This window comes from Lepidochelys kempii, chromosome 13, assembly GCF_965140285.1.
Source record: "Lepidochelys kempii isolate rLepKem1 chromosome 13, rLepKem1.hap1, whole genome shotgun sequence".
In the NCBI taxonomy this organism is placed as follows: domain Eukaryota; kingdom Metazoa; phylum Chordata; order Testudines; family Cheloniidae; genus Lepidochelys; species Lepidochelys kempii.
The window spans coordinates 26,961,166-26,988,380 of NC_136392.1; the positions used below are offsets into that span (position 1 = coordinate 26,961,166).

The following is a 27,215-nucleotide window of genomic DNA, read 5'->3' on the forward strand; positions in this document are numbered from 1 at the left end:
ACTCACACGCGACCGCCTAGTCCCGGGCGCACGCGCACCACGAGAACTACAGCTCCCGAGAACCCTTGCGGCCGGGCTGGCGTGCCTGCTGCGCTTGCGTATATCCGGGGCTCGGCGGCTCTGCACGGTCGCTGATGCAAGAGGGCTGAGCGCGGCGGCTGCAGCAGCTTCGGGAGGCGACGGACTGGCTCTGTGAGCGGCGTCGTAGTAGTGACCGGCTTCGGTGACTGACCCTTCTCCGTCTCCGTAGCGCGCGCTGTGCGAGCCCGGCCCTCAGCCATGTCGGGAGACGAGGTGAGGGGCTCCCAGCCTCAGGCCTGCGCCGCCGCCATGTGGGGAGCTGGGCCTGAGGCCTGCGCCGCCGCCATGTGGGGAGCCGGGCCCGGGGCCTGGGCCGGAGCAGGGAGGGGCTGGGCGCGGGTTGCTCCGCGCGGGGCTTGTCCCGGGGTTGTGAGGGAGCTGGAGCGGGGCTTGTATTTCTTCTCCCGGCCCCTGCTGGGCGTGTGGGAGCGGGGCCTGGCGGGGTGGTGCCTGCCGCTCCGCGGGTGGGAGGGGGCTTGGCCTCCCCTGCTCGGGGGAGGGGGGATTGTGGCGGGGACTGCGCTTGTCTTCCTGTGCGGACGGCCCTCGGCTCTGCACGATGGGCTAGGGCCTCTGCTGGGAATGGAGGCTTCAGGCCTGCCCAGGACGGGTGGGTGGGAGCCTGCCTGGGCAAGGGGGTGTCCCTTTTTGGAAAAAGGGGTTTGCTGTCTGGATCTCTGAGATACTAAAGAGAAATAGTTTCCTTTCCCAGAAAAAAAGGGAGGGGGGGCGGAAGGAATTTTAAAAACTGGACTCCAGACCCTGGCTGGCTACTAGTCTTTGTAGATGAGATGTGACCCGTTCATTGGATACCGTGTAGCAATTGACAAAGGTGTTTGCTCTGGTGCCAAGTGCTGCTTCTCTCCCACCCCAGTAGTTTGTCAGTGGGTGAGCTTTATAACATGGGTAATAGTGATTATATGTGGGGGAGAATGGCTACATTGTTTTGATATGGGCCAGACAAAGTTGGTTTCACTTGCTAAAAACCAACAGCATTTCTTGACTGTTGATTGATGAAAACTAGAGCCTCGAACAATGTCGTGTTGCTCCTGCTTGCATCAGTTAATAACGGGAAATAATACTCAGTTTTTTGTAGTAGTTTTGCTGTTTTTTTTTTCTGGGAGGGAAGGAAGCCTTTATTTGCAGAGGAGTTGCAATGGTGTGGGTGGAATGGGGAGGGGTGCTTTCCTCTAGTCGATAGCACCTTAATCTTCCTCCTTTTTAATACTTAAAGAACACCTATTTAGGCCTGGTCTACACACAGTGTTTGTACTAGTATAATTATTTTGTGTATAGGTGTGAGTTTTTTTTGCCAGTATCATTACACCAGTTCAGTTCCTTGTGTGGACACAGATATTATGGTATAAAGATGTGTTTAACTGATATGGCTTATTCCCATTCCTGTATGGGAATAAACTATACCGATATAAGGCACCTTTATACTGGTATCACTATCCATGCTGGGAGGATGTATGTGTGCAACTCAGTTTGTTTCTCTTTAACTTCTTTAAAAAAATGAAGTTTAAGCTACTATTAATTGGAGGGTGAACCACACACATTGCAACCCCTGTTTCCAGGTCAAGGCTAGCTTCTCACTCCAAATACTCCAGAATTTACTGGCTTCTAACTGATGCAAGCAGGGGCCAAATGACCACTGAAGACCATGAGCTACATCAGTGGTTCAAATAGGGGCTAATTCCAAGTATAGACAAAACTTAAGCTCACTAACTGGAAGTTAGATGTACTTTTTCAGTTGCTACCAAACATATCCCCTAGTTTCAGTTGAGTTCTCCTCCCTTGTGAACCGCTCCAGGGCTTGCCTCTACTGCTAGCTTTGTCAGTTTCAGTGCTCCCCACAGAATTCTGAATAGCACAAGTGTAAACAGACTTGCAGCTCTGGAGTTTTCACTTTGTTGCAGCTTGCAAAAGCTTTAAGCTACAGTACAGGCACTAAAACTGTCCTAGGCAGACATTACACTGGTTTACACTCGTCACATCTACCTAGACGCCAAGTTTCATGCAGCTTTGTGTAACACTATGTCAGTAATGACTTAATTTGCTTATTTACAGTGTTGCATAAATAACTTTAAAATAGTGTTGATGAAAGGTACAGAACTATTTGATCTCTGATGAAGGGAGTCACCTTCATCTATAGGGCAGCAGCAGGGCAAGTTTCATGCACACTACTTTGCTATGGCTAACACGGACAGTTCATCTCCATCATGGATGCAGTTCTGGCCTCTGTCAACCTGTCACTTAGTGCAAACCATGGTGGAAAATTTGTGATAGGAGAGGACCTCAATATGAAATGAGTATGAGCGTATCACATATACACTGAATGGGAACAATTTTTAGTGCCTGAGCTGGGCTGGATTCAAACTGGTGACTGGTTCTACAGTTCTTTGATAATGCTCTGGGTCATCCAGTCCCCAAATAAGAACTACTGACATACCTTCAAGAATGAAGCTTCCTTTCTTTGTCAGTGGGTCACAACTATTTGTGAGACAGCAGTGGAATGTTTAGCATCACGATTCCTGGGTCTTACTCCTGGCTTTGGGAGAAAACTGTGATCTAGTATCAGAGTAGCAGCAGTGTTAATCTGTATTCGCAAAAAGAAAAGGAGTACTTGTGGCACCTTAGAGACTAACCAATTTATTTGAGCATAAGCTTGCATCCGATGAAGTGAGCTCACGAAAGCTTATGCTCAAATAAATTTGTTAGTCTCTAAGGTGCCACAAGTACTCCTTTTCTTTTTGTGATCTAGTAGGTAGAGCTGTGGTTACAGCCAGGCTAGTTAAGCATATAATTTGGTACATTGATTCTAAAAGGCAGAGTGGATAAGACTTAATTTTGTCATATTGGCAACCTGGGTTCTATTCCCAGCTGTGCTTGAAGTTACCTTGTGATGCTCCTCTTAGTCATCTTGTTTGTAAAATGAAGGGAATGATAGTTGCCTATCTCCCAGACTAAGGGAGTTAGGCCTTGGTCAGTAACAAGGATTGTGACCCACACAGAAATATTAACAGCACTCAGTGGAAGAGGCAAGACCAAAACTCATTACCTCCTGGCTTCCATCCCAGTGCTCCTTCCCACAAGTCAAAACTTGAGATTCCCCTGCTTCCCCCTCCCCAAATTATGCAAGCAGGTGTGACAGGGCTGCCAAATGGATGTGGCCACTTGTCAATTCTGCATCTGGAAGATTCTCTTTGGAGCCCCTAGGACTAGATAGTTACATTTTCATAAACAATAGTTTAGGCTCTGCAAACGTGATGCTACTTATGAAAATTTCCTACATGATATAGGCAGCTAGAATTTTCAAACCTTGATATTTGAAACAATTAAACTGGCTAAACACATCAGAGTGATGTTAAAGGCCTAAAATACAAACTGAAAAAGTGCATCTAACTTCCAGTTAGTGAGCTTAGGTCTTGCGTACACTTGGAATTAGCCCCTGGTGTAGCTCATGGTCTTCAGTGGTCATTTGGCCCCTGCTTGCAGCAGTTAGAAGCCAGTAAATTCTGGAGTATTTTGGGTGGGAAGCTAGCCTTGACCTGGAAACAGGTTGCAATGTGGGTTGTTCACACTCCAATCAATAGTAGCTTAACCTTCATTTTTTTTTTTAAAGCAGTCAGAGACACAAACCCAACTGAAACTAGGGAATAAGTAAGCCCCAGCTGAATCAGCCAGCATGTGATGAAATCATAGGGACTAGCCCACTCTTGCGGTGTTGAGAGGCTCTTAGTTGGGAGGAAGGAACAATAGTGTGTGGCAGAGGGTGGTCTTCATATTTATTAGCCAGATGGCATGGGATCCAGCGACAGCACTGTCATAAGAATCTCAGTATGTTCTGCATTCCCTGCAATTTGGGAGTTGCATTGTCTTCTTACCTGAGTGTTGCCTTTGGACAGTGGGACCCTCACTTTTTCCTATTGTCTCTAAGTAGAGTTAGTTTTCTTTGGCTATGAGGACTCTGAGTTTGGGGGGGGTGGTGTAGTAGGGGGAGTGGATATATGTGGGATTGAACAGGGGAGAGAGAGGGTCTGAATTAGGAAGGATTAATGTAGTTGAGAGACTTTGGCTATGTCTAAGCTACCGCTGGTTTGATGCATTGACGATTGATTTAGCAGGTCTAGTGAAAACCCACTAAATTGACTGCAGATCGCTCTCCAGTTTATCCCAGTATTCCACCATGAATGGGGAAGAGTAAGGTAAGTCGATGGGGGAGAGTCTCCCGTCGACCCGGTGCAGTGTAGACACTGCAGTAAATCGACCTAAGCTGTGTTGACTCCAGCTACATTATTAGGACAATTTACACGGTCGTGTAGACATAGCCTTTGGGGGAAAATGGGAGGAGAAATGGGGTAGAAAATAATAGAGGAGATGGTACGTAGAGCAGCATAGGGAAAGAATAATGTAAGTGGCTTTTAGGTTGTAAGCTCTGTGGGACAGGGACGGTTACTTTTTGTTTGTACAGTGCCTAGCACAATGGGACCAGCCTGGTTAAGATCTTTAGTTACTCATCATCATGGCAAATTCAAATAGGATGTTGCCTACTTGCTGATCAAGTGCCACTTGGATCAGTCTCTGGCTAGATCCTTAGTGTGGTCTGGCTGGATATTTAGTTAGATCCCTCACTGGAAATCTTATCATGCCATGTAATCTTGGCATCCCTGTGATTGCTGGGCTTGTAGTGGCATGCCTTGGTAAACAAGTTTTGGAAGTTGGCCGTTTCTAATGAGGTCTCTAGGTGCTACTACTATTTAAATATAAAAATAGTGGGAGAGAGCAGGAAACAAGGAAGCTCTATAATCTTATTTAGTAAGTGTTTGCATGCTGCTTATTGCAATCCCTGATTGGAGCTCTTAGGTGATACAAATAATTATACTGCAAACAATACAGGAAAAGATGCATCATAAAGAAAAAAAGTGCAGTGAAGCGTGGGGGGTAGGCGAAGAGAGAAAAGATTGAGGTACTTTTAAAAATGTGTATTCAATAGGAAGTTTAAGTGCAGGGGACTTTGCTTGGGAAAAAAGATGGCAGCACAGATAGCCAAGCAGTCAGGGTGACAGCTTAGGCTTTGTTAAGCAGGAAATTGCACTGGTTTCACTTAAATTAGTTTTTACACTCCTTTAATGCATGTAATAGATATGTAACTGTTGAGGCATAGGGCTAGTGTATTTCTGCGTGTGGGTTATCATTTCCCCACCTTCGGCTATCTGCACATAGAATCATAGAATATCAGGGTTGGAAAGGACCTCAGGAGGTCATCTAGTTCAACCCCCTGCTCAAAGCAGGACCAGTCCCCAGTTTTTTGCCCCAGATCTCAAATGGCCCCCCCAAGGATTGAAGTCGCAACCCTGTATTTAGCAGGCCAATGCTCAAACCACTGAGCTATCCCTCCCCGCCAATGATTCAGGCTACTTCTGAATTTTGTTTGTGGTCAAATCTACCTACAGATTATAACCATACCTTTCCTACCCACAAATCTAGCATTATGTTTTTATTCTGGACAGAAATCTTAAGCTTCCTGCCTTTCTCTCATTCCATTTTGACTTGTGAGCTTCCCAGGTGCGTCTTTAGCAGCAGCACTTCCCAGCAGAATTTGAAACCTTGTATTATGCCATGAGTCTTCCCAATAAATTTTTTTATTGTACACATCTCTAGTGTTCGAGTGCTTTACAGAAGGGAGATGCAGCTGACTCCTTTTTAAATGACAAACTCCATTGCAATCCATTTAAGCCTCTTAGGCTGGATCTACATAAGCAAACTTTTGGTGACAAATGTCTAAATCTACAGTACATTTTCCACCGTTGGTACCACAGGTGGAGCTTGCTGAATTACAGCTGGGAAGTTTTAGTGCAAACAAGACATTAGTGATCAAAATCCAATAAGCTGACTTTTTATATAGGGTTTGACAGAGCTCTTAGTTACTTGGGAAATGCCTCTGAATGGGTGACTCTGTAGCCTAACTTGTATTTGATAGTAAAAGTCATCGTACACGATTGGGCTTCCCCTTATTCACGTAAACAAATCTGTGTCTTAAAAGAAATCCTGGAGGATTTCCTTTACAGATCCCCCAAAGGATGCTTTCCCACCTGGAGGCAGCTAGAGTGCAGTGTGCTTGGCTGTGCATGACTTTCGCTGCCATGATGCGCCACCTGCACAATTGGCTGAAGGAGTGGTGTCCGAAGAGCGGCCTATAGCAGCTTGATGCCTACTGCAGAATCTCCCAAATTATAGGAATCCCCAGGTAGGGAGATGTGGGGAATTTCTGGGCAGGCAAAACAAACTATGGAACAGAACAGGGCTGAGTTTGGCCTTGTATTTATGTGAGAAGTTACAAAGGGTTTACTTCTGGTGTCTTACAACATATCCTCATTAAAATGAGTCATAAGTAGGGCTGTCAAGCAATTAAAAAAGTTAATCTCTATTAATCGCACTGTTAATAATAGAATATCATTTAAATATTTTTGGATGTTTTCTATATTGTCAAATATATTGATTTCAGTTACAACACAATACAAAGTGTGCAGTGCTCACTTATTTTTGATTACAAATATTTGCACTGTAAAAAATGAAAGAAATAGTATATTTCAATTAATCTAATACAAGTACTGTAATGCAATCTCTTTATAATGAAAGTTGAACTTACAAATGTAGAATTATGTACAAAAAACAACTGCATTCAAAAATAAAACCATGTAAAACCTTAGAACATATAAGTCCACTCAGTTCTACTTCAGTCAACTGCTCAGACAAACAAGTTTGGTTACAACTTGCAGGAGATAACGCTGCCCATGTCTTGTTTACAATGTCACCTGAAAGCGAGAACAGGCGTTTGCATGGCACTGTTGTAGCCAGCATCGCAAGATATTTACGTGCCAGATGCGCTAAAGATTCATATGTCCCTTCATGCTTCAGCCGCCATTCCAGAATATATGTGTCCGTGATGATGACGGATTCTGCTTGATAATGATCCAAAGCAAAGTGGACTGACTCAATTTCATTTTCATCATCTCTGTCGGATGCCACCAGCAGAAGGTTGATTTTCTTTTTTGGTGGTTCAGGTTCTGTAGTTTCCACATTGGAGCGTTGCTCTTTTAAGACATCTGAAAGCATTCTCCACACTATGTCCCTCTCAGATTTTGGAAGGCACTTCAGATTCTTCTACCTTGGGTCGAGTGCTGTATCTGTCCTTAGAAATCACACGTTGGTAACTTCTTTGCGTTTTGTCAAATCTGCTGTGAAAGTGTACTTAAAACGAATGTGTGGTATGTCATCATCCGAGACTCATATAACATGAAATATATGGCAGAAAGTGGGTAAAACAGAAGAGGAGACGTGCAATTCTCCCCCAAGGAGTTGAGTCACAAATTTAATTAACGCATTCTTTTAACGAGCATCATCAGCATGGAAGCATGTCCTCTGGGATGGTGGCCGAAGCATGTCCTCTGGGATGGTGGCCGAAGCATGAAGGGGCATGTGAATATTTAGCAAATATCGCACGTAAATACCTTGCAACGCCGGCTACAAAAGTGCCATGCGAACGCCTGTTCTCACTTTCAGGTGACATTATAAATAAGCAGTATCTCCCATAAATGTAAACAAACTTGTTTGTCTTGGCAATTGGCTGAGCAAGAAGTAGGACTGAGTGGACTTTCAGGCTCTAAAGTTTTACATTGTTTTGTTTTTGAGTGCAGTTATGTAACAAAAAGAAATCTACATTTGTAAGTTATACTTTCATGGTAAAGAGATGCACTACAGTACTTGTACGAGGTGAATTGAAAAATACTATTTCTTTTGGTTATCATTTTTACAGTGCTAATATTTGTAATAAAATAATATAAAGTGATCACTGTACATTTTGTATTCTGTGTTGTAATAGAAATCAATACACTTGAAAATGTAGAAAAACATCCAAAATTTCTAATAAACAATAGAACAACAATTGAAATTTAGCAGTGCGATTAATTGCAATTAATTTTTTTTAATCACAGTTAATTTTTTTGAGTTAATCGCAAGTTAACTGCGATTAAGTGACAGCCCTAGTCAGAAGATACAATCCTGAAACTAGCATTATGTTTATATGCAGCCAACTCTAGAATTGTGGAATATGTTATCTATGCAGAATGTCTTCCCTCTTAGCTGATCATACAGTTGGTCAAAACTGAGGAAGCTGGGGCAAAATGTAACTTTCAAAGTTGATTCCAAATGATTGCGCACTTCAAGGCGGAGAGAATGATTCACAAGTGTGTATTGCTTAATAATATTACTAGAGGAGGAGTATAGTTTACAAGGGGTTGGAATGTGCAAACATCTTGTAAAAGACATTCAAGCACAGACTTTATCAGCCGGTTATACAGAAACACTTAAAAAGCTTATAGTTTGAGAACTTCAGTCCTCAGTCTCATGTACCTGCAGCACACATGCAGTATCTGTATATTGCTTATACTTCAGATTATAGCCAACATGTGAAGTCTTTCTTACTTCAGTAGCTTAGCACAGTGCTCTGTGAACTGGCCTACGTAATAAATGTGTTGAGACCCAGGCAATGAGGGATTGGGAAAAGTGTGGAACAGTGTAGAATTACAAGAGGTATGTCCATGAAAAAAAATCTTGTATAATCATTATCTTACTAGAACAACATCAGTGGCCTCAACCTGAATGTGATGCTGTCACATTTAATAATAGGGTAAAAAGAAAAGGAGTACTTGTGGCACCTTAGAGCAGTGAGCTGTAGCTTACGAAAGCTTATGCTCAAATAAATTGGTTATTCTCTGAGGTGCCACAAGTCCTCTTCTTTTTACAAATACAGACTAACACGGCTGCTACTCTGAAACCAATAATAGGGTAGATACCCATGTGGAACAAAATGACTGGCAGACCAAATAGGTCTATAATGTCAGGAGCAGGGTGGATAAAAATCAGTGATTTAAAAAAAAAAAAAAGTGGGGGAGGATTTTTTTTATTTAAATCAGATTTTTTTGATACAGTGCTTTTTGCGGAAAACTATCTAAAGATAGTTTTAATTAAGATGCATTATAGCTCAAATATCTCATCATGGAATAGGGATTGTAGATTCTATAGTTTGAGACAATATATTCATGTAATATTTAAGAAAAGTTTTCTAAATGATTTCCAATTGTTCATGGATTAGGGACTCAATTTTAAAGGGTTCCAGGGGCTTCTGTGTAGATTATTTAGGTTAATCTTTCCATCTACCCGGTGGGACTTGGTGATCTGTCTAGAACAGTGGTCTCCAAACTTCTTGACTTGCGCACCCCCAGGGCTAGCTCTGGGGAAGAAAAAAAAAAAACTGCTGCCGGCGTGCTGCCAAAGATGGAGCGGGGAGAGCCGAGCTGCCGTCGGCGGCACTCCTCCTGCCACGCACCCTCACGGATGGTCTTGTGCACCCCACTTTGGAGACCACTGGTCTAGAAGATACCATCAGAGATGCTTGTTTTTCACCGTTCTCAAACTGTGGATTTGTGCTTCCAGAGATAACGTGTTTGTTAACAGCAAAAATGTTTTAAAATAAATTAATGTATAGAGGTGAGAAAAAAACAAGACCTCAACCCTATAAATTTGTGTACACAAAGTCCGTCACCTCTCTAAAAGTGCAAAGTTTCAAAAAGTTCAATGAATAGAAGATTGGTGGTGATGGAATGGATCTGGATAAGAAGAAGAAGTCTGGAGATAAATATGAGAAGGGAGGGACAGGCAGTAGAAACAAAAGTGAAACTGTTTGAGTAGGATATTCCAGAAGTTTTGAGGTCTTTCTGAGTGTAGCCTTCATTGATTTGAGATCTACCATACCATTCTCTCACTAGAAGGGAAAACCTGAAATGGCAGCAGGCCTTAAAGTCCTAGTTTGGGAGTGAGAACCATTCAAGAAATATGTTTGCTTGTGATGTTTTAAAGAAAGTCATACCAGTGAACTGGTGAAAGTCATCACTTAAGTACTTGGATTCAGAGACTGTTGAAGTGATGATCTCACTTTTAACAGCAGTAGCTGCTTCTGCTGGTGTAGAAAGAATATTTTCTTCCTTTGGACTAATTCATTCCAAATTGAGAAATCGTTTGGGACCTGAAAAAGCCGGAAAGTTTGTTTTTCTTTTCCAGATTATGAACAAATAGGAAAATGAAGGTGAAGATGACTGAGTTAGCTGCAGAAGCCAATATTTTAAGTTTCTTATGTTGACCTGGCTGACATAGTTGATTTGATTTTTGTGGGTTTTTTTAAATATTTTATTTAACTATTTTAGTTAAAAACAGTTTGAACAAAAACAAACCTGATTTTAAAAAACTTGATTGTTTAAATTCAAAAATTCATATACTTGTTTTGTTGTATGTTTGCTGTTGAAGAAAAAAATCCAGAATACATAATGTTGTTTTAGTTAAATAAAACAATTTAACTGTCTGGTGATATTCACCTCCTAATACAGCATGGCAAGAAAATCCTCCAAATATTAATGATAGTTCATCTCCCAGTGACTTCATAAATATCTGCTTCAATTACCTTTGGTAAATGAAATAACCAAACAATCATTCATTTTCTGATATAGCTGTAAAACTAATCTGAAAAGCTTTCGAAATAAATCACTTAATGTATAGTGTGTACCTTCTAAAAATATCTTTGAGTTGTGAAGAATATGTATTAAGGTTATAACAACCTACAAGAATGCACTTTTATGTAGAAAACCATGATTAAATCGAGTCTTCCTGACTAGTGATTTAAATCATGGTTTAAATCAAATCTACCCTGGTCAGGACTAAACTGAGAGGCAAAATATTAAGCTACGATAGAAATTTAACAGCTTTCTAAAAGAAACAAACTGTGTGGTTATACCAAATACTCATGTTCCTCAGATGCTGGAGTGGAAGGAGAAAAGGAGTACTTGTGGCACCTTAGAGACTAACCAACTTATTTGAGCATAAGCTTTCGTGAGCTACAGCTCACTTCATCGGATGCATACTGTGGAAAGTGTAGAAGATCTTTTTATACACACAAAGCATGAAAAAATACCTCCCCCCACCCCACTCTCCTGCTGGTAATAGCTTATCTAAAGTGATCACTTTCCTTACAATGTGTATGACAATTAAGGTGGGCCATTTCCAGCACAAATCCAGGGTTTAACAAGAATGTCTGAGGAGGGGGAGGGAGGGTAGGAAAAAACAAGGGGAAATAAGTTACCTTGCATAATGACTTAGCCACTCCCAGTCTCTATTCAAGCCTAAGTTAATTGTATCCGATTTGCAAATGAATTCCAATTCAACAGTCTCTCCCTGGAATCTGGATTTGAAGTTTTTTTTGTTGTAATATCGCAACTTTCATGTCTGTAATCGCGTGACCAGAGAGATTGAAGTGTTCTCCAACTGGTCTATGAATGTTATAATTCTTGACATCTGATTTGTGTCCATTTATTCTTTTACGTAGAGACTGTCCAGTTTGACCAATGTACATAGCAGAGGGGCATTGCTGGCACATGATGGCATATATCACATTGGTGTATGTGCAGGTGAACGAGCCTCTGATAGTGTGGCTGATGTTGTTAAGCCCTGTGATGGTGTCCCCTGAATAGATATGTAGGCACAGTTGGCAACTGGCAACTGCAAGGATAGGTTCTTGGGTTAGTGGTTCTGTTGTGTGGTATGTGGTTGCTGGTGAGTATTTGCTTCAGGTTGGGGGGCTGTCTCTAGGCAAGGACTGGCCTGTCTCCCAAGATTGGTGAGAGTGTTGGGTCATCCTTCAGGATAGGTTGTAGATCCTTAATAATGCGTTGGAGGGGTTTTAGTTGGGGGCTGAAGGTGACGGCTAGTGGCGTTCTGTTATTTTCTTTGTTAGGCCTGTCCTGTAGTAGGTGACTTCTGGGTACTCTTCTGGCTCTGTCAATCTGTTTCTTCACTTCCGCAGGTGAGTATTGTAGTTGTAAGAATGCTTGATAGAGATCTTGTAGGTGTTTCTCTGTCTGAGGGGTTGGAGCAAATGCGGTTGTATCGCGGAGCTTGGCTGTAGACGATGGATCGTGTGGTGTGGTCTGGGTGAAAGCTGGAGGCATGTAGGTAGGAATAGCGGTCAGTAGGTTTCCAGTATAGGGTGGTGGTTATGTGACCATCGTTTATTAGCACTGTAGTGTCCAGGAAGTGGATCTCTTGTGTGGACTGGACCAGGCTGAGGTTGATGGTGGGATGGAAATTGTTGAAATCATGGTGGAATTCCTCAAGGGCTTCTTTTCCATGGGTCCAGATGATGTCATCAATATAGCGCAAGTAGAGTAGGGGCGTTAGGGGACGAGAGCTGAGGAAGCGTTGTTCTAAGTCAGCCATAAAAGTGTTGGCATACTGTGGGGCCATGCGGGTACTCATAGCAGTGCCGCTGATTTGAAGGTATACACTGTCCCCAAATGTAAAATAGTTATGAGTAAGGACAAAGTCACAAAGTTCAGCCACCAGGTTAGCTGTGATATTACCAGGGATAGTGTTCTTGACAGCTTGTAGTCCATCTTTGTGTGGAATGTTGGTGTAGAGGGCTTCTGCGTCCATAGTGGCCAGGATGGTGTTATCAGGAAGATCACCGATGGATTGTAGTTTCCTCAGGAAGTCGGTGGTGTCTCGAAGGTAGCTGGGAGTGCTGGTAGCGTAGGGCCTGAGGAGGGAGTGGAAGGGTGGCTCGGTATTGAGGGCACTAGTCTGGAATGTGCGGGGCCAGATTTAGTTTCCTCTTCAGCCCCCGACTTCTTGTGTGACCTTGAGCAAACCACATAGTTTCTTTGTGCCTCAGTTCCCCATTTGTAAAATGAAAATAATCCTTTACTGTCTCACAAGGGTGGTGTTAGGATAAATACGCCAAAGAGCATCAGATGCCCCAGTACTGATTAATTGAGGTCACATAAATATTCTAGGTTGAGATCATCTTTTTGTACATGGAACAAACTGATATAGTGCTGAAAATAGAAATGCAGCTGGAGACCAATCTACCCTAAGGCTCCCGACTCTAATACCTGTTCAGCTGAACTCAGGGTTGATAAAAATAGATTTTTTTAATTTAAATCCAGATTTTTTATTTTGTTTAAAATTATAAGTTTTTCTCTTTAAAAATAAACCTGTTCAAAATGACATTGAAATTTAAATCAAAATATGTTAAGGCCTAAACTACTTACAATCACAAAATGTTTAAATAAAAAATAAGTATGCTGAATCCATGAGCCTCTATTAAAAACTTTGAGTTAAAGGTTGCTTTTCTATATAAAGAGAGATGTTCTCCTGATTCTGACTTTTGAGGTCAAGCTCCAGAAATATGGCACAATAGGTCATGGGCCATATTAAGGGATTGGTCTGTGGGGGAATATAGGGGCTGTGCTACTGGGTGCAAGAGACTGGCAAAGACATCAGAGGCATTGGGACCCAGTCTCTGACTCCAGGAGACCCCATCATGTACCTCGTCTCTAGGTAGCAAAAAGATGTACCAAATATAGTGTAAAGGCTTCATTTAGTTAGAAATCTACATATTCAGAGGCTATATCAGCCAATGACAATTCACTGTACTATGGAAAAGTTAATCAAAATCTGTTTAAGGCTTTCCACGTGTGTGATTTAAATCCTCATTTAACTCAATCCACCCTGGCTCAACTGATTTTAAAATAGCTGGAAACGTTTGAAAAATTTCACTAAGTGTGGACAAAACCAAAGAGCCTTAGTACTAGAATAAAAGGTTACTTTAGAGATGTGTCCTGGGACAAATATTCATCGTGCTTCTAAACAAGCACTTGCAGTCATGTTAACTTGGACTAGTTGTCAGCTAACTCAAGTTAAAACAGAACCATAAATTATAGTCTAGACAAACTCCCACTTGGGACCAAAGTTTAAGGACTACTGAGTTAGCTGAAAAGAGTACTATACAATAGCCTCTTTCAGAGTAACCTGCATAAAGTCTGCTGGTGCTACTGTAACAAATTAAATGATGGTAAATAAGGTTGCTAATGAACACTTGACTTTTACAGATGATTTTTGATCCCACTATGAGCAAGAAGAAGAAGAAAAAGAAGAAGCCCTTCATGCTTGATGAAGAAGGAGGAGAGACACAAGCAGAAGAGACACAGTTGTCAGAAACAAAAGAAGTGGAACCAGAACCAACAGAGGACAAAGATATAGAAGCTGATGAAGAGGACAGTAGGAAGAAAGGTATAGTGAAACATTTCAGTTGGCAGTTTCAAAACACAGCTTCCATCTGTGTGTCTTCAGGGCAAGGGCTGTGTATAAAGTACATGAAGACAACTGACCACAGTGAGGCCCTGGTTCTGATTGGGCTTCTAGGTACTGCTGTAACACAAATATGTAAAAGTGTGATTTCTTCTCTCTTTCTTGAGCTTGTCTGCTGTACTCCTATAAGCAAAATGGTGTCTTAATTTACAAAAACTCTTTCTCCACTGCAACTGAAGTCTTTGTCATGAACAAAATTGAGAGGTGCTCTAAAACTGCCAAAATTCTTGTGATGTGCTCTATTATAGTTCTAGTGCTTTGTATTCTGAGCCCATTTAATGTAGAGCTGGAAAGCAGTTGCAATAATTCCAGAGTAACCGTAAAAATTAGGATGGGAAATACTCAAAACCATTGCAAGACAAGTTTTTCTTGGTGCCCTGGTTGATGACAATAGCCAGTTAATCTAATATTGTACTCTTCAAGATCTTGCAAGAAATAACTTGCAGATGTATTTGACTCACTTTAACTGAAGTTAGCCATATTGAGATGATCTGATAACATGAAGTAAACTGAAGGGACGTTACTAACTTAAAATCACATTTGTGTGTAAAATTAACCTGTTGCTTTTAACACCTAAGATGATTGAAAAGGCAATTTTATCTCTTTTTCCACATTAATTTTTTTGTGAAGTCAAGGTTCTCTATCAAAAGCACAAACTTTCCTTTCTGTGGTCAGTTTCCCTGTGTGTGAAGAACAGCAACAGGGAAGATGAAAAAATATTTAAAATAAATAGTATGCCACAAATATTGTCAAGGGGTATTCTGTGGCATGTGTAGCATTTGTAACTACTAAACTAGCTATTTTTTTTTAACTTGACTAGTTTATCTTAGTGAGTAGGTGTCACAGGTATGTTTTTTAGAATTCATATCTGAACCAGAATACTTAAGGTATGTCTATACTGCAATTTAAGCGCAGGGTTAGTGGGACTTGAGTCAGCTGACCCATGTTAGGGAACCATGGGCTTGAGCATCCCCATTTTATTTTAACCCTATGTTAAGACTTTTTTCTAACAGGTGCTCAAATCTAGGGCTCTGGCATCCACACTGCAGTGCGCAGACCTGAGTCAAAGTAACCATATCCCAGAGTCCCTAGTACACACCTCCCTCCCCTTTCTTCTCCTTTCTCCCACCCCCACATGGCTGCTCTAGTCCTAGGACTGTGGTGCACTGTGGGGAAAAATGTGTACTGCCTGCCCTTAATGTTACCAGGAAGCAGCTTGATCACTTTGCTCTCCATTACAAACCAAGGAGGCTCTCTGATAGTGTGCTTGCAGATTGGAGATCAGAAGATAGTTAACACTGACTTAAGCTGCTGCCATTGGCAAAGGTGGGGGGGGGGGGTGGTGGTTTCTGTTTTCAGGACTGGATTGCAGATTGTTGGGATAGAGAGGACTAAGGAAATTGTCCCATGAAATGGTGGGATACTCCCAGCTGACTTCTGGGACCTGAGTCGTGTCCAACTGTGTCTAAACTGCAAAACAATACGGCTCGTACTCTGGGTCCTGGCTTAACTTAAAACTCAAGCTCAGACCTTCCAGCCCTACAGGGTCCTGGAACCATGGGTCCAAGCCCTGAGTTAGTGCAACTGTAGTGTAGATGTGGGGGGAGGTTAGGCTTGAATCCGGGCTCAAGCATGGGCTTGCATTGCAATGTAGACATACCCTTAGTTTCTACACTGGTAACATGGTTACTAAGCCTGGTCTTTTCAACTTTCTGGTTTTTCAGATGCATCAGATGACCTGGATGACCTAAACTTCTTCAACCAAAAGAAAAAGAAGAAGAAAACAAAAAAGATGTTTGATATAGATGAAGCAGAAGAGGGTGTAAAGGTCAATTTATAAAGATATGACCTAGTTTGTATAATTAAATCCAGTTGGGCTTACTGAAAATTCCCCCTTTCCTCATCCACATGTGTCCTTGTCCTGTGCCTGCATCTCACCCTTCCATTCTTTTAAGATTGACCATTCAGGAATTCCTTGGCAGTCTGTCATCTTAATTAGCCAATGGATCACTAGTAAATGATATACAGTGTTCCCTTTATGTACACTTTGGGACTCTGTGTGTGTGTAATACATACATACATACATACATACACACACACACACACACCCCACCCCCCCAATCTGGTGTTCAGGGTTATAATTTCATTATTTTTTGATTTGAGAAAAGTAACATGGATAACACCAGAAGCCACATGCATTAAGTTTCACTGAAGGTCAACTTTTCAAACGTAGGGCTAACAGTTTCTCCTGTAAAATCTTTGTTTCTGGTCCTCATGATTTCTTTAAACATTGGGTGCAACTTCAGGGACTCCAGGGAGAGTGTGTGGTATTTTTACTCGTGACTCCTGTTTTTATAAATCTGACAAGTAAATGTATCACGTTTCAACATGGCTGATAAGCCTAAAGAGCAGCAGAGCAAGAATATATGCTACACAATTTGCACATTTTTCTGCCCTATACCCAAAGGGAAAAAACTTCACCTCTGACCTTCACAGCACATCTAAGCTCTGTTGTTCTGTGTTCTTTAGATGTTCAAGAACTTCTTTACATGTAGCGAGAGCAGGATTGGAGGAAAACTTTGCCTTCAGTTTCTCTGACACATGAGGTCTCTTGCCTTCGTTGTGTGTCAGTGTGGCTGGAAGCCTCTGATAAGTCAAAGGTATTATGTGACCCTGTACTGGTCAATAGTTCAAAAACTACTAATCGGCTGCAGTAGGGAATGGCCATAGTTGGTCACGTGACCCCATGTTAGCTAAACTGTTCAGCAATCCAAGGAAATAAAATAAACCCTATTCTTAAAAAAATAAAGGCTAGACTTTTATATCCACAAACGCTGATTTGCACATGTGCACCAGAAGATGCACCCCAGCTGTGCATGCAAAGTTGTGCATTTAAAAATCTGGCCCAAATTCCATCTCAATAGTGTAACTAGCAAGGGAAAGTCAGGCACCTGCCTTTAGCATAACCTAGATCGCTCCTTCAAACTTAAATCTGTCATATTTAAGAATTGCTAAGGATATTCTGTCTCACTTCCAGCATGCTATGTTGGGTGTCACTTTCTTATGTTCTGGCTGAATTTTTTTTTCTTTTTGTAGGATTTAAAAATCGAAGGTGATGTGCAAGAACCGGTGGAACCAGAAGATGACCTTGATATCATGCTTGGCAACAAAAAGAAAAAGAAGAAAAATGTGAAGTTTCCAGATGAAGAAGAAATATTGGAAAAGGATGAAGGTAAAAGTACAACCAACTTACCAAGAGTTTAAGTCCTGGCTTGTGCTGCTGCTGAAAGTGGGTAATCTTGCAAATAAAGTATACTTATTGCCTAAATAGGCAGTTTTTTAGTTAAAATGCCATCTCCTTGTTTTGGGATTTTCCATTTTAAGGTTTAGCAGCAAATAATATCTCAGTAGTGGAGCCATATGGTCCTTGTTTATATTCTGGTCATCTCCGTAAATGTGTGGAGGAAAACTTCGGCTCACACATTTCTTGGGAATTTTTTTGGACACAGTGCTCATGCTTGTTTCTAGCAGCATGTACAAGAAGTCCACCTTTTTTAACAACTTGTGCTTCGTGAATCTCAAACAACTTTCCTTGTTCACAGCTCTGGAGGATGAAGACAGCAAAAAAGATGATGGAATTTCTTTTAGCTTTCATACTGGACCTGCATGGGCAGGTTCAGAAAGGGACTACACGTATGATGAGGTAAAGTTAAAAATGCTTTCCAAATATTTCCCAAATCCAGCTATACGAATGCTAATTAATTCATGTCCATGTATTCTGTTTCTAACTTAATCCTTAGGTATATATGATCAAAGATTTCTGGAAACATTAACAAAAATAACTAGAAACATAAAATTGCTTTAAAAATATAAAACAAGAACCTGATCCTGTAATCAGATCCATCTGGGAAGACCCCTGTGCTCCACCACTGACTTCATTAGGATTTGTGTGGATCAAATTATGGGATTTGTGCCCACGTGTGAAAAAGCTTGTGTGCTGCTTTAACTAATTTATAAAGTGTAAATGTTTCCCTCAAGAAAGGTCAATAATCATTTAAACAAATTTGTATTATGCATGCTAAGAGCAAGTTTTAGACCAAGATTCATAGATTCCAAAGCCAGAAGGTAACATTGTGATCATCTAGTCTGACCTATTGTATAACACGGGCCATAGAATTTCCCCAAAATAATTCCTAGAGCCGATCTTCTAGAAAACCATCTGATCTTGATTTAAAAATTGTCAGTGATGGTGACTCTCTCATGACCTTGGTAAGCTACTCCCAGTGGTTAATTACTTTTTCTCTCAATTTATACATTATTTCCAGTCTGAATTTCTCCATTTTCAACTTCCAGCTATTGGATTGTGTTATACCTTTGTTTGCTAGATTGAAGAGCCCATTATTAAAAATGTGTTTCCCATGATAGTGGAAGATAAGTCATTTTGGGAAACAAAGTGCAAAAACTAAGTGTCAGAGGGCTTTTTATATGCAATGTTGCAGGCATGTTGGTTCCAGGATATTAGAGAGACAATGTGGGTGAGGTAATACCTTCTTTGGACCAACTTCTGTTGATGAAAGAAACAAGCTTACGAGCTTATGCAGAGCTTTTCTTTAGGTCTGGGAAATGTACTGGGAGTGTAACAGCTAAATACAGATTGTTTTGAGTATAAGTAGTTAACACACATTTCCAGGGACCATTTGGGGGAAGTGGCCAGTTTACACCTCTTCAGTCATAGGGGGATGGGAAAAACTTGGGGGGGAAGGGAGGAGTGTGTTGGTTACAGATCGTTATAATAAGCCATAAATCCAGTATCTATTCAGTCCATGATTTTCAGTATTTATCAAAGTTATGAATTTAAGCTCCCAGGCTTGTCTTTTGAAGGTATTGTAAAGATGAGGACTGAGAGGCCAGAGAGTGATTGCTTTGTGTAGGACCCGTGGATCTTAAAAGGTGTGTTTGTGGGAAGTGTTGATCATCTTATCAGTGGGGATATAGCTACAGGTTTTGCATCTGTTGTTCTGGCAGGGTCTGGTGCCACTTTTAGTTGGTGTATCCTTGTCTGTGGGGAGCTTACTTCTGATGAGCATGGAGAAGTTGGGAGGGAGTTGGGGAGGGAGGAGAGACGGTTATTTGAAGGCCAGACGAGTGGTTTAGGAAAGATTTCTTTCAGGATTTGGTTGATTATGGGTTGTAACTGTTTAATACCCTGTATGGGATCCAGTGTAGGATGGTAGGTGACAACTAGGGATGGGTGGATGGAGGGGTTTTTATTTCCATATTGCAGCAGGTTCTGTTTGGGTGGTCTGTTCCATGATGTAATCTACTTCTGTGGTGGAGTGTATCCAAATGCCTGACTGTGGAGAACAGATTTCTTGGTGTGCTGGGAGTGGTTACTGGATCTGTGAAGGTAGGTGTGGCGATCTGGGTTGTCTGAAGCTGATCATGGTGTCCAGGAAGTTGATGCAAGTGTTGGAGTGTGCTAGAGAGAGTTGAATGGATGGGTGGTGGTTGTTGAAGTTGCAGTGGAAATCAGAGGGAGTTTAGGGTCACTTGTCCAGAGGATGCAAATATCATTGAAGTACCTCAGGTATATCATTGGTTTCGTGGTGCATTTCTCCAGAAATTCTTCCTCAAGATGACCCATGAAGTGGTCATAGCATATTGGGGAGCCCTAATGGTACTTATGGCTGTTCCCATGTTTTGGACAAAGTGCGTGTTGAATGTAAAATTGTAATAGATGAATTTAGTGAGGGGGTGTCTGTGGTGTTTTAAACATGTAGTTGAAAGTATGCTGGGGAAAAAAGTACATTGTTAGAAGTTCAGTCTGGCAGAAATATGGTCTTAAATGCTATACCACTTAGTTCCACGGTAGTGGGAAAATTATAAACATCTCTAGACATAAAATACAGCAATATAAAACGTTTTGTGGATGGCAGGATAAATTGTTAAAGGTACGCATATTGATGTAAACATGTCTGTTCCTGCAGTTGCTGAATCGAGTATTTAACATAATGCGGGAAAAGAATCCGGACATGGTAGCTGGAGAAAAAAGAAAATTTGTCATGAAACCTCCACAGGTTGTAAGAGTAGGAACCAAGAAAACGTCATTTGTCAACTTTACAGATATCTGTAAACTGTAAGTTTGGCAGCTTTTAAGATCTCTTGGGGGCTCAAGGCAGGAAATACTGTAGCCTTCCTGTAGTCCATAGTTAGTGATTGTCTAACTGCATGGACTTGCAAAAAGCTATATTAAACTATTAATCACTAAAAATGGTAAATGACACAATTGGACACAATACACCATTTGAGGCCTCACCAGTGCCAAGCAGAGTGGGACAGTTACCGTCTGTGTTTTATATACAGTAAAGCCTCAGAGTTACAAACACCAGAGTTACAAACTGATTAGTCAACCACACACCTCGTTTGGAACCAGAAGTACACAATCAGCATCAGAGACTAAAAAAAAGAAAATATAGTACTGTGTTAAATGAAAATTATTTAAAAAAGGGGAAAGCAGCATTTTTATTCTGCATAGTAAAGTTTCAAAGCTGTTTTAAAGCAATATTCAGTTGTAAACTTTTGAAAAAACCATAATGTTTTGGGCAGATTTATGAACATTTCATAGTTAATAATAACATCCATTCCTGAGGTGTTTGTAACTCTGAGGGTCTACTGTACAACACTCCTGTTAATACACCTCAGAGCCTTTTGCAACTGCTTTACCTTGGCTCTTACAAATTGTGGATCACAAATCGAAACTCCTCAGATCCATGTGAGGAGTACCACTGCTTAGCTAGTTATTCCCCATTTTGCTTTGTGCATTTGATTTTTTCCTTTCTAAGTTTAGTACTTGAACTTGTCTCCATTGAATTTCATTTTGTTGATTTCAGACCAGTTCTCCAATTTATCCAGGCCATTTTGAATGGGATGTACATAACAACATTTCAAACAGTAACCATGTAACCGATTAAAATTCTGTCAGCTACACAGTTGAATGTTTACCCCGAGAGCTTTTTGGGGGGGGAGGAGGGGAGCTGCAGCCCCCCCTCCCCCACGTTTTACACAGAGCTCCGCTGCTGTCCCCGTGCCTGGGGCTATGATGCCTCCCGGCATCATGGCACGCTCGAGGTCCCGGCAGCCCGGAGGAACCCCAGGCACGCCGGGCTGCCGACTGGCAGCCCAGAGGAACCCCGGACCCTGGGTGGAGTTTAACCATTAACAAAACCCAGGAAGTATCAAGCTTATTGGTTAATCGGTTGAACTCTTACATCCCTAATTCTAATCCTGTCCTCCAAAATGCTTGTAGCCTCTGCCAGCTTTGTGTCTTTTATAAGCATACTCTTTACTCCATTATCCAGGTCATTAATGAAACGATTGAATAGTACAGGACTGACCCCTAGATGTGCTCTCCCAGTTGTACAGCAAACCAGGGATGACTATTTTTTAATAGTTTTTCAAGCAGTTGTGCACCCACCTTATAGTAATTTCATCTATACCACATTTCCCTAGTTTATATATGAAAATGTCATGTGGGAGGGTGTCAAAAGCCTTACTAAAATCACAATATATCACTTCTGCTGTTTCCTATCCACTAGGCCAGTAACGCTGTCAAAAAGGGGAATTAGGTTGGTTTGGCATAATTCATTCTTGACAGATCCATGCTGGCAATTCCCTATAACTCTGTTATCCTCTTGGTGCTTATGAATTGATTGTTTAATAATTTGTTACAGTATCTTTCCAGGTATTGAAGTTAGGCTGACTGGTCTATAATTCTTGCTATTCCAGAGATAAAATCAGAGCCCTGTTTGTGGCAACACCTTTTACAGGCTTGCCATTCTGAGAAGTTCTTATCTATTGTGATTCTTAAATATCAAGTTCTTCTGAAAGGTGGAGGTTAAAAATAACTTTACTTTTATTTTTAGATTGCATCGTCAGCCAAAACATCTCCTGGCATTTTTGTTGGCTGAATTGGGTACAAGGTAAGTAGCTTGTACTTATGCTTTTGAGTGCCTTCCTCCTCCCCACTCCTTTTTCTTACCCAAGTATGCCTTGGTTTAGCGGTCCTGATGTACATATTTGAGCATGCTTTCTTCCCTCTAATGGTGAGAGTGGAGATGCAACATGGTAACTCTTCTTTCCCTTCAAGAGCCTCTGTGCCAGGGGTTCTCACAACAAATTTTTTGGTGGCCTCAGAGTGCGGCCCTCACCTCTTGCTGGTGGCTGCTCTGACAGTTTTTCCTAAAATACTTAATTAACGTTAGGAAAAACAAATATACATAGGTACATGTCCAAATCATTGTAATCTATCTATGTAGGGTGGTGGGGTTTTTTTTTTTTTTTTTTTGGTACAGACTCAATAATAATAGTATGCAGTTGTCTCTATCCTTTATTGGACCTAAACAGAATAGAAACACAAATAAGGTGCTTTGAACGTTCTTGTCATTTTTCTTATTGTTTCTGTTGCTTTTTTTAGACTTGCTAGCTACTAAGTGTGCTATGAAAAGTAATATTAACAAACATACAGATATCACTTTTCACAACAGACTTACTCAGCCCCAGTGAGCCTGGGGACAAATTAAGTCTTGGATGGGGAGGTAGGTACAGAGGCAGCAGGAGTCAGGAGTGATAGGGCACTGGGGGAGGCAGTGGGGGGCAGAGGTAATGGGGGGATGAGCTTGGGGCCAGAGCCCATCACCACGCAGCCAAGAAATGGAGCTCGAAGCCCCATGGCTGGTGGCCACATTTGAGAAATGCTGCTCTATGCCGTGTGTGGTTAAGTTGGTCTTGTAGGTCAGGGAGGAGTTGTAACTAACAGGATAGTTCATAAACCATCTATCATTGTATAAAAGAACACTTTATGGATGGATTTTGTATTACCTGTTTTCAGATTGCACAGTAGTCACTAGCTGTCTACAAAAGACAAGCATGGGTAGACTTACGTGCTATTATCTGCAGATATACAGAGAACTGAATAGCCTAGGTCACAAAATGCGTGACTAATTTTTAATGCCTATTAGTTCAGGGATTGAGCTCCCTTCACCTCAAACTAATCTTACACAAAAGCTTCTAAAACTTGGTTTGAAAGATCACTGCTAACATTCTTTCTCGCTTGCATCAGCATGGCTAGAAAAATGGTTTGTTGTAATAGCAGCCACCACAGCACGGTTCAGAGGAAGTTGTTTGTCAGATCAGCAAAAGTACCACGTTCACCATACCATTGAAGAGCTTAAGTATTTTCTGGATTCGTGTGGTGTGCCAATTAAGCTGTCTTATTCACAATAATTATTGCATTGAGGATTTATGCTCAGATGAAGTTGTACTTTGAATCCCTGACCATTAGTGAAATTTTTCAGCAGTTTCTTTTGCACAGATTAAATCTTGCTGATTAGATTGCTTTTATTAAGCAGCTTTGTGCCCAACAGTGCATCAATTGACCTTATTGCATGTTTCAGATCTTGTCCCTTCTTTACAACTTGATATGTTGTTCTGATTTGCACATTACTGAATTCATTTTTCTTTTAAATTAGTGGCTCAATAGACGGTAACAACCAACTTGTAATCAAAGGACGATTCCAACAAAAACAGATAGAAAATGTTTTGAGAAGATACATCAGTAAGTACAATTCCCCCTTCTATAAGTTTCTCTTCCTAGCGTCTCCGTTATCTTTAGAAAATTCCTTTTATCCTTACTCAGTCTTGTACATTTAAAGTTTACTCAGTTTCTTATGACCACTAAAATTCAGTACAGTGTCATTTACATGGAAGTAATCGTTACACCTACATTGATTCATATCTATCTTTATGATACATTTTGATACCTATTTTCAAGTTGTACATGAGAAGGCTGTCTTTATTTTAAACTAGGTCACTGGTATAAAGAAATGGATCATCCGAGCCCAGTTCTGGTCAGGATAAACCTACACAGCTGGAGATACTAAAGAATACATGACTTCTCACTGTGTTATAATGGAGTAATTATAGATTACTTGGTCCTGATAGCAATAAATAAGTGGACTGGAGGGAGGCATTAGTTCAGCTCTATCTGTGGACTGAAAACATGGCGAGAAAGCTAGTGATGATATTGTAGCATTGCTTCCTGCCAGTCTCAGTGACTTTTTTACTTCCTTGCCATGGCAAAGGGCTGATGGAGGGTACTGTAACAGTGACCTCTGAATAATGTATGTTGTACACATTAATCGTTTTACCAATAAAATGTGTGTACTACTGTTCAAAGGAAGCTTCATGAGATCATCTCCTCTAGCACTATAGTTGTTGTCATTCCTTTCTATGCAGATCTGACTTTTTTAAAGCACTACTTTCCTAACAAGGTGTTGAGATCTGGAAATGCTGCCTCAGGAGGGAAGGCATCTGCAGATAGTAAAATATTTTGGTTAGAATCCACTGTTTATAGCATTGGTGTCAGTTGTCAAGGCAGGTAAAACGTACACCTTGTTAGCCCAGGAACTAATAATAATCAGTAGCTTGGCTCTGCTTTTGAAGTCCGTGTACTAACCGCATTCAACTTCTGCGACACTCCTTAACTGCAAAAGTTTGGTATAGTAGTCATGTTTTAAAAAAAAATTGAAGTAGCATTTACTAGTGAATTGATGCCTCTTCCAGTGATGTCTTAATGCAGTACCTTTCAATTACAACTTAATTTCTTTTCTCCAGAGGAGTATGTTACCTGTCATACGTGTCGGTCACCAGACACAATCCTACAGAAGGACACCAGATTATATTTCTTGCAGTGTGAGACCTGCCATTCTCGCTGCTCCGTTGCCAGCATCAAAACTGGTTTCCAGGCTGTCACAGGCAAGAGAGCACAGCTCCGTGCCAAAGCTAACTAGATTGCTAACTGACACTGGATTTTTGCAAAGTGTTCAGGGGAGATGTGACTGGACAGGTTTACAATCGGAGTGGATTTACCATTGTATTAAAAACAAGATTGTAAAAGATACCAAGATATTTGGCTTTTGATTGGTTGGCCTGTGAAATCCTTGCAAGATGCAGATCCTCAAGCTGTTCACATACATTTGCTCGTTGAATATATTTTACCAACTGTCAGAGAAACATGATGGGAAAGGAGGTGCTTTTTAATCCATTCATAGACTTCTGTAAAATGCAAGATAAATTAAAGTTATTATAACAGTGACGGTCTTTCATTTGAATTTTTCCTCCAGTTTTTCTCTTAAGTTGTACCTGACAATTGCCATGAACACAATTTTACTATGACTACATGCAGACTATGTTAATGAATTATGTTCAAAGAGCAGTATAAGACTTAAGCACACACTTCAGAGTGTGTTTTTTTTCATCTAGCAAGCTCCTTTTTAGGGAGCCTATAGCTAGAACAGATGAACTAGTTGTTATACAAAAGGGATGCTGGCTGATTCCCAATGGCTATAATAGTCATGTCCATGTGAAAACTGTTCTTTTTCTAATACATGTAAGGATTCCTGGTTACTTTCCCTCACTGCTCCTGTACTTTCATCCTTTGCTACTATGAGAACTAGCTTATGAAGTGATAAGCTGTTCAGTGTTCGCTTCCCTTAATGTTTGTGTTCATAACAGCTATTAAGGACACTTTATCAATGCAGCTGAACAGTTTGGTACAGTTTATTAAGGAGAAAACATAACCCTTAGGTAGTTCAGAAGATCAGCCCTGGATACCATGTTGGTCCTGAACGTACACCTAGTGAGTTGGTAAACCATTGTAAACGTTCAGTGTCACTGTACTAAATTTACAGATTCTGCTACATGAATTTATCTATCTCTTCTTGCTTAGCTCTGTGCTTTTCACCACTTTAAATAACTAATCAAGTTAAATGAAAAGGGTATCAGTAACTTTTTATTGCGAACTAGCTCCAGTACAATGGAAATGTAAAAATAGTAACTTGAGTTAAAATGTGACACTAGCAGGTATTTTGGGTTCCAGATTTAATATACAAAAGCTGTGTAGTGTAAAACATGCACCTTTCTCCACTAGCAGAAGGTCTTTTTAGAAAAGAGAATTCTGACACTTAAAGAAAAACAAAACAAAAAAAACCCCACTGAACTTAGTGTAGGTCCTACACACATCTGTACACTCCTATCTTAATGTCTGGTACATGCAGTAAATGCGGCTGCCTCTTCAGCTTTCTTGTCTAGGAATCTAGTTAAAACTGTTTAAACACTAGCTGGGAATAGGAAGGCATGCTTTCCATTATAGTACTGTCACGTAAAAAATGTGGTTTCTAGTTGAATAACTGATCTCTAAAATTGAAGTGTAGTGCCAGTCTAGGGAGTAATTCGGTAGCAGGTTGGTGGCTTGATGGGAGTTGAATGGCTTCCCTGCATGTAACCATAGTATCTATGCACCTAGTGAATGAAGTGTGGATGACCATATTACTGACTCATTTTAAGGCTGAAATTGAAGGGTTTCTGTTCTGAGTTTTTTAATCTTTATTTGTGTATATATACTAATATACAATCCAGTTTTGCTGGTAAACCATTTTTATTTGCTATTTGAAAACTACTTGACAATACAGTGCAGTTAAAGTCAAGGTTTTATAGCTCGTTTCTTAAAAGCATTTTGAATTTGAAGAGTGAGCTGTAACCAATGTTGGATGTGTCTTTAAGTGAATAAAACCAGGATCAGTGCCTCTTGTGTAACATAAGACTTGTATTGTAGTCTTGTTTTCTTTAACAAATAGTACGGGGCATTCTTCTATTGGAAATGAGGCTGGGGAGTGGGGGCGGCACAGAGCTGTTGGGGTGCACTGAAGTAGTCTTTAAACTGATTTACATTGAAAACAAGAAAAGGAGTACTTGTGGCACCTTAGAGACTAACCAATTTATTTGAGCATGAGCTTTCGTGAGCTACAGCTCACTAGCTC

The 27,215-nt window shown here is 40.8% G+C and overlaps 1 protein-coding gene across 1 annotated transcript; it reads left to right on the plus strand.

The window, feature by feature from the left end:
• The first annotated feature begins 73 nt into the window (after positions 1-73).
• Positions 74-26,996, plus strand: EIF2S2 (eukaryotic translation initiation factor 2 subunit beta). Its single transcript, XM_073309887.2, has 9 exons — positions 74-294; positions 14,082-14,262; positions 16,065-16,168; positions 17,437-17,572; positions 17,943-18,043; positions 20,328-20,476; positions 22,263-22,319; positions 23,868-23,953; positions 25,012-26,996. The coding sequence occupies exons 1-9, from the start codon at positions 280-282 to the stop codon at positions 25,185-25,187; spliced, it is 1,005 nt and encodes a 334-aa protein (XP_073165988.1). The 5' UTR covers positions 74-279; the 3' UTR covers positions 25,188-26,996.
• The last annotated feature ends 219 nt before the right edge of the window (positions 26,997-27,215 follow it).

What these genes read in the sequence shown, in the direction of transcription:
- EIF2S2 (XM_073309887.2), top strand. An exon ending in AAGCAGAAGAGGGTGTAAAG is followed by an intron (nt 16,169 to 17,436) that starts GTCAATTTATAA and finishes TTCTTTTTGTAG; the next exon opens with GATTTAAAAATCGAAGGTGA. An exon ending in TTGGCTGAATTGGGTACAAG is followed by an intron (nt 22,320 to 23,867) that starts GTAAGTAGCTTG and finishes CTTTTAAATTAG; the next exon opens with TGGCTCAATAGACGGTAACA.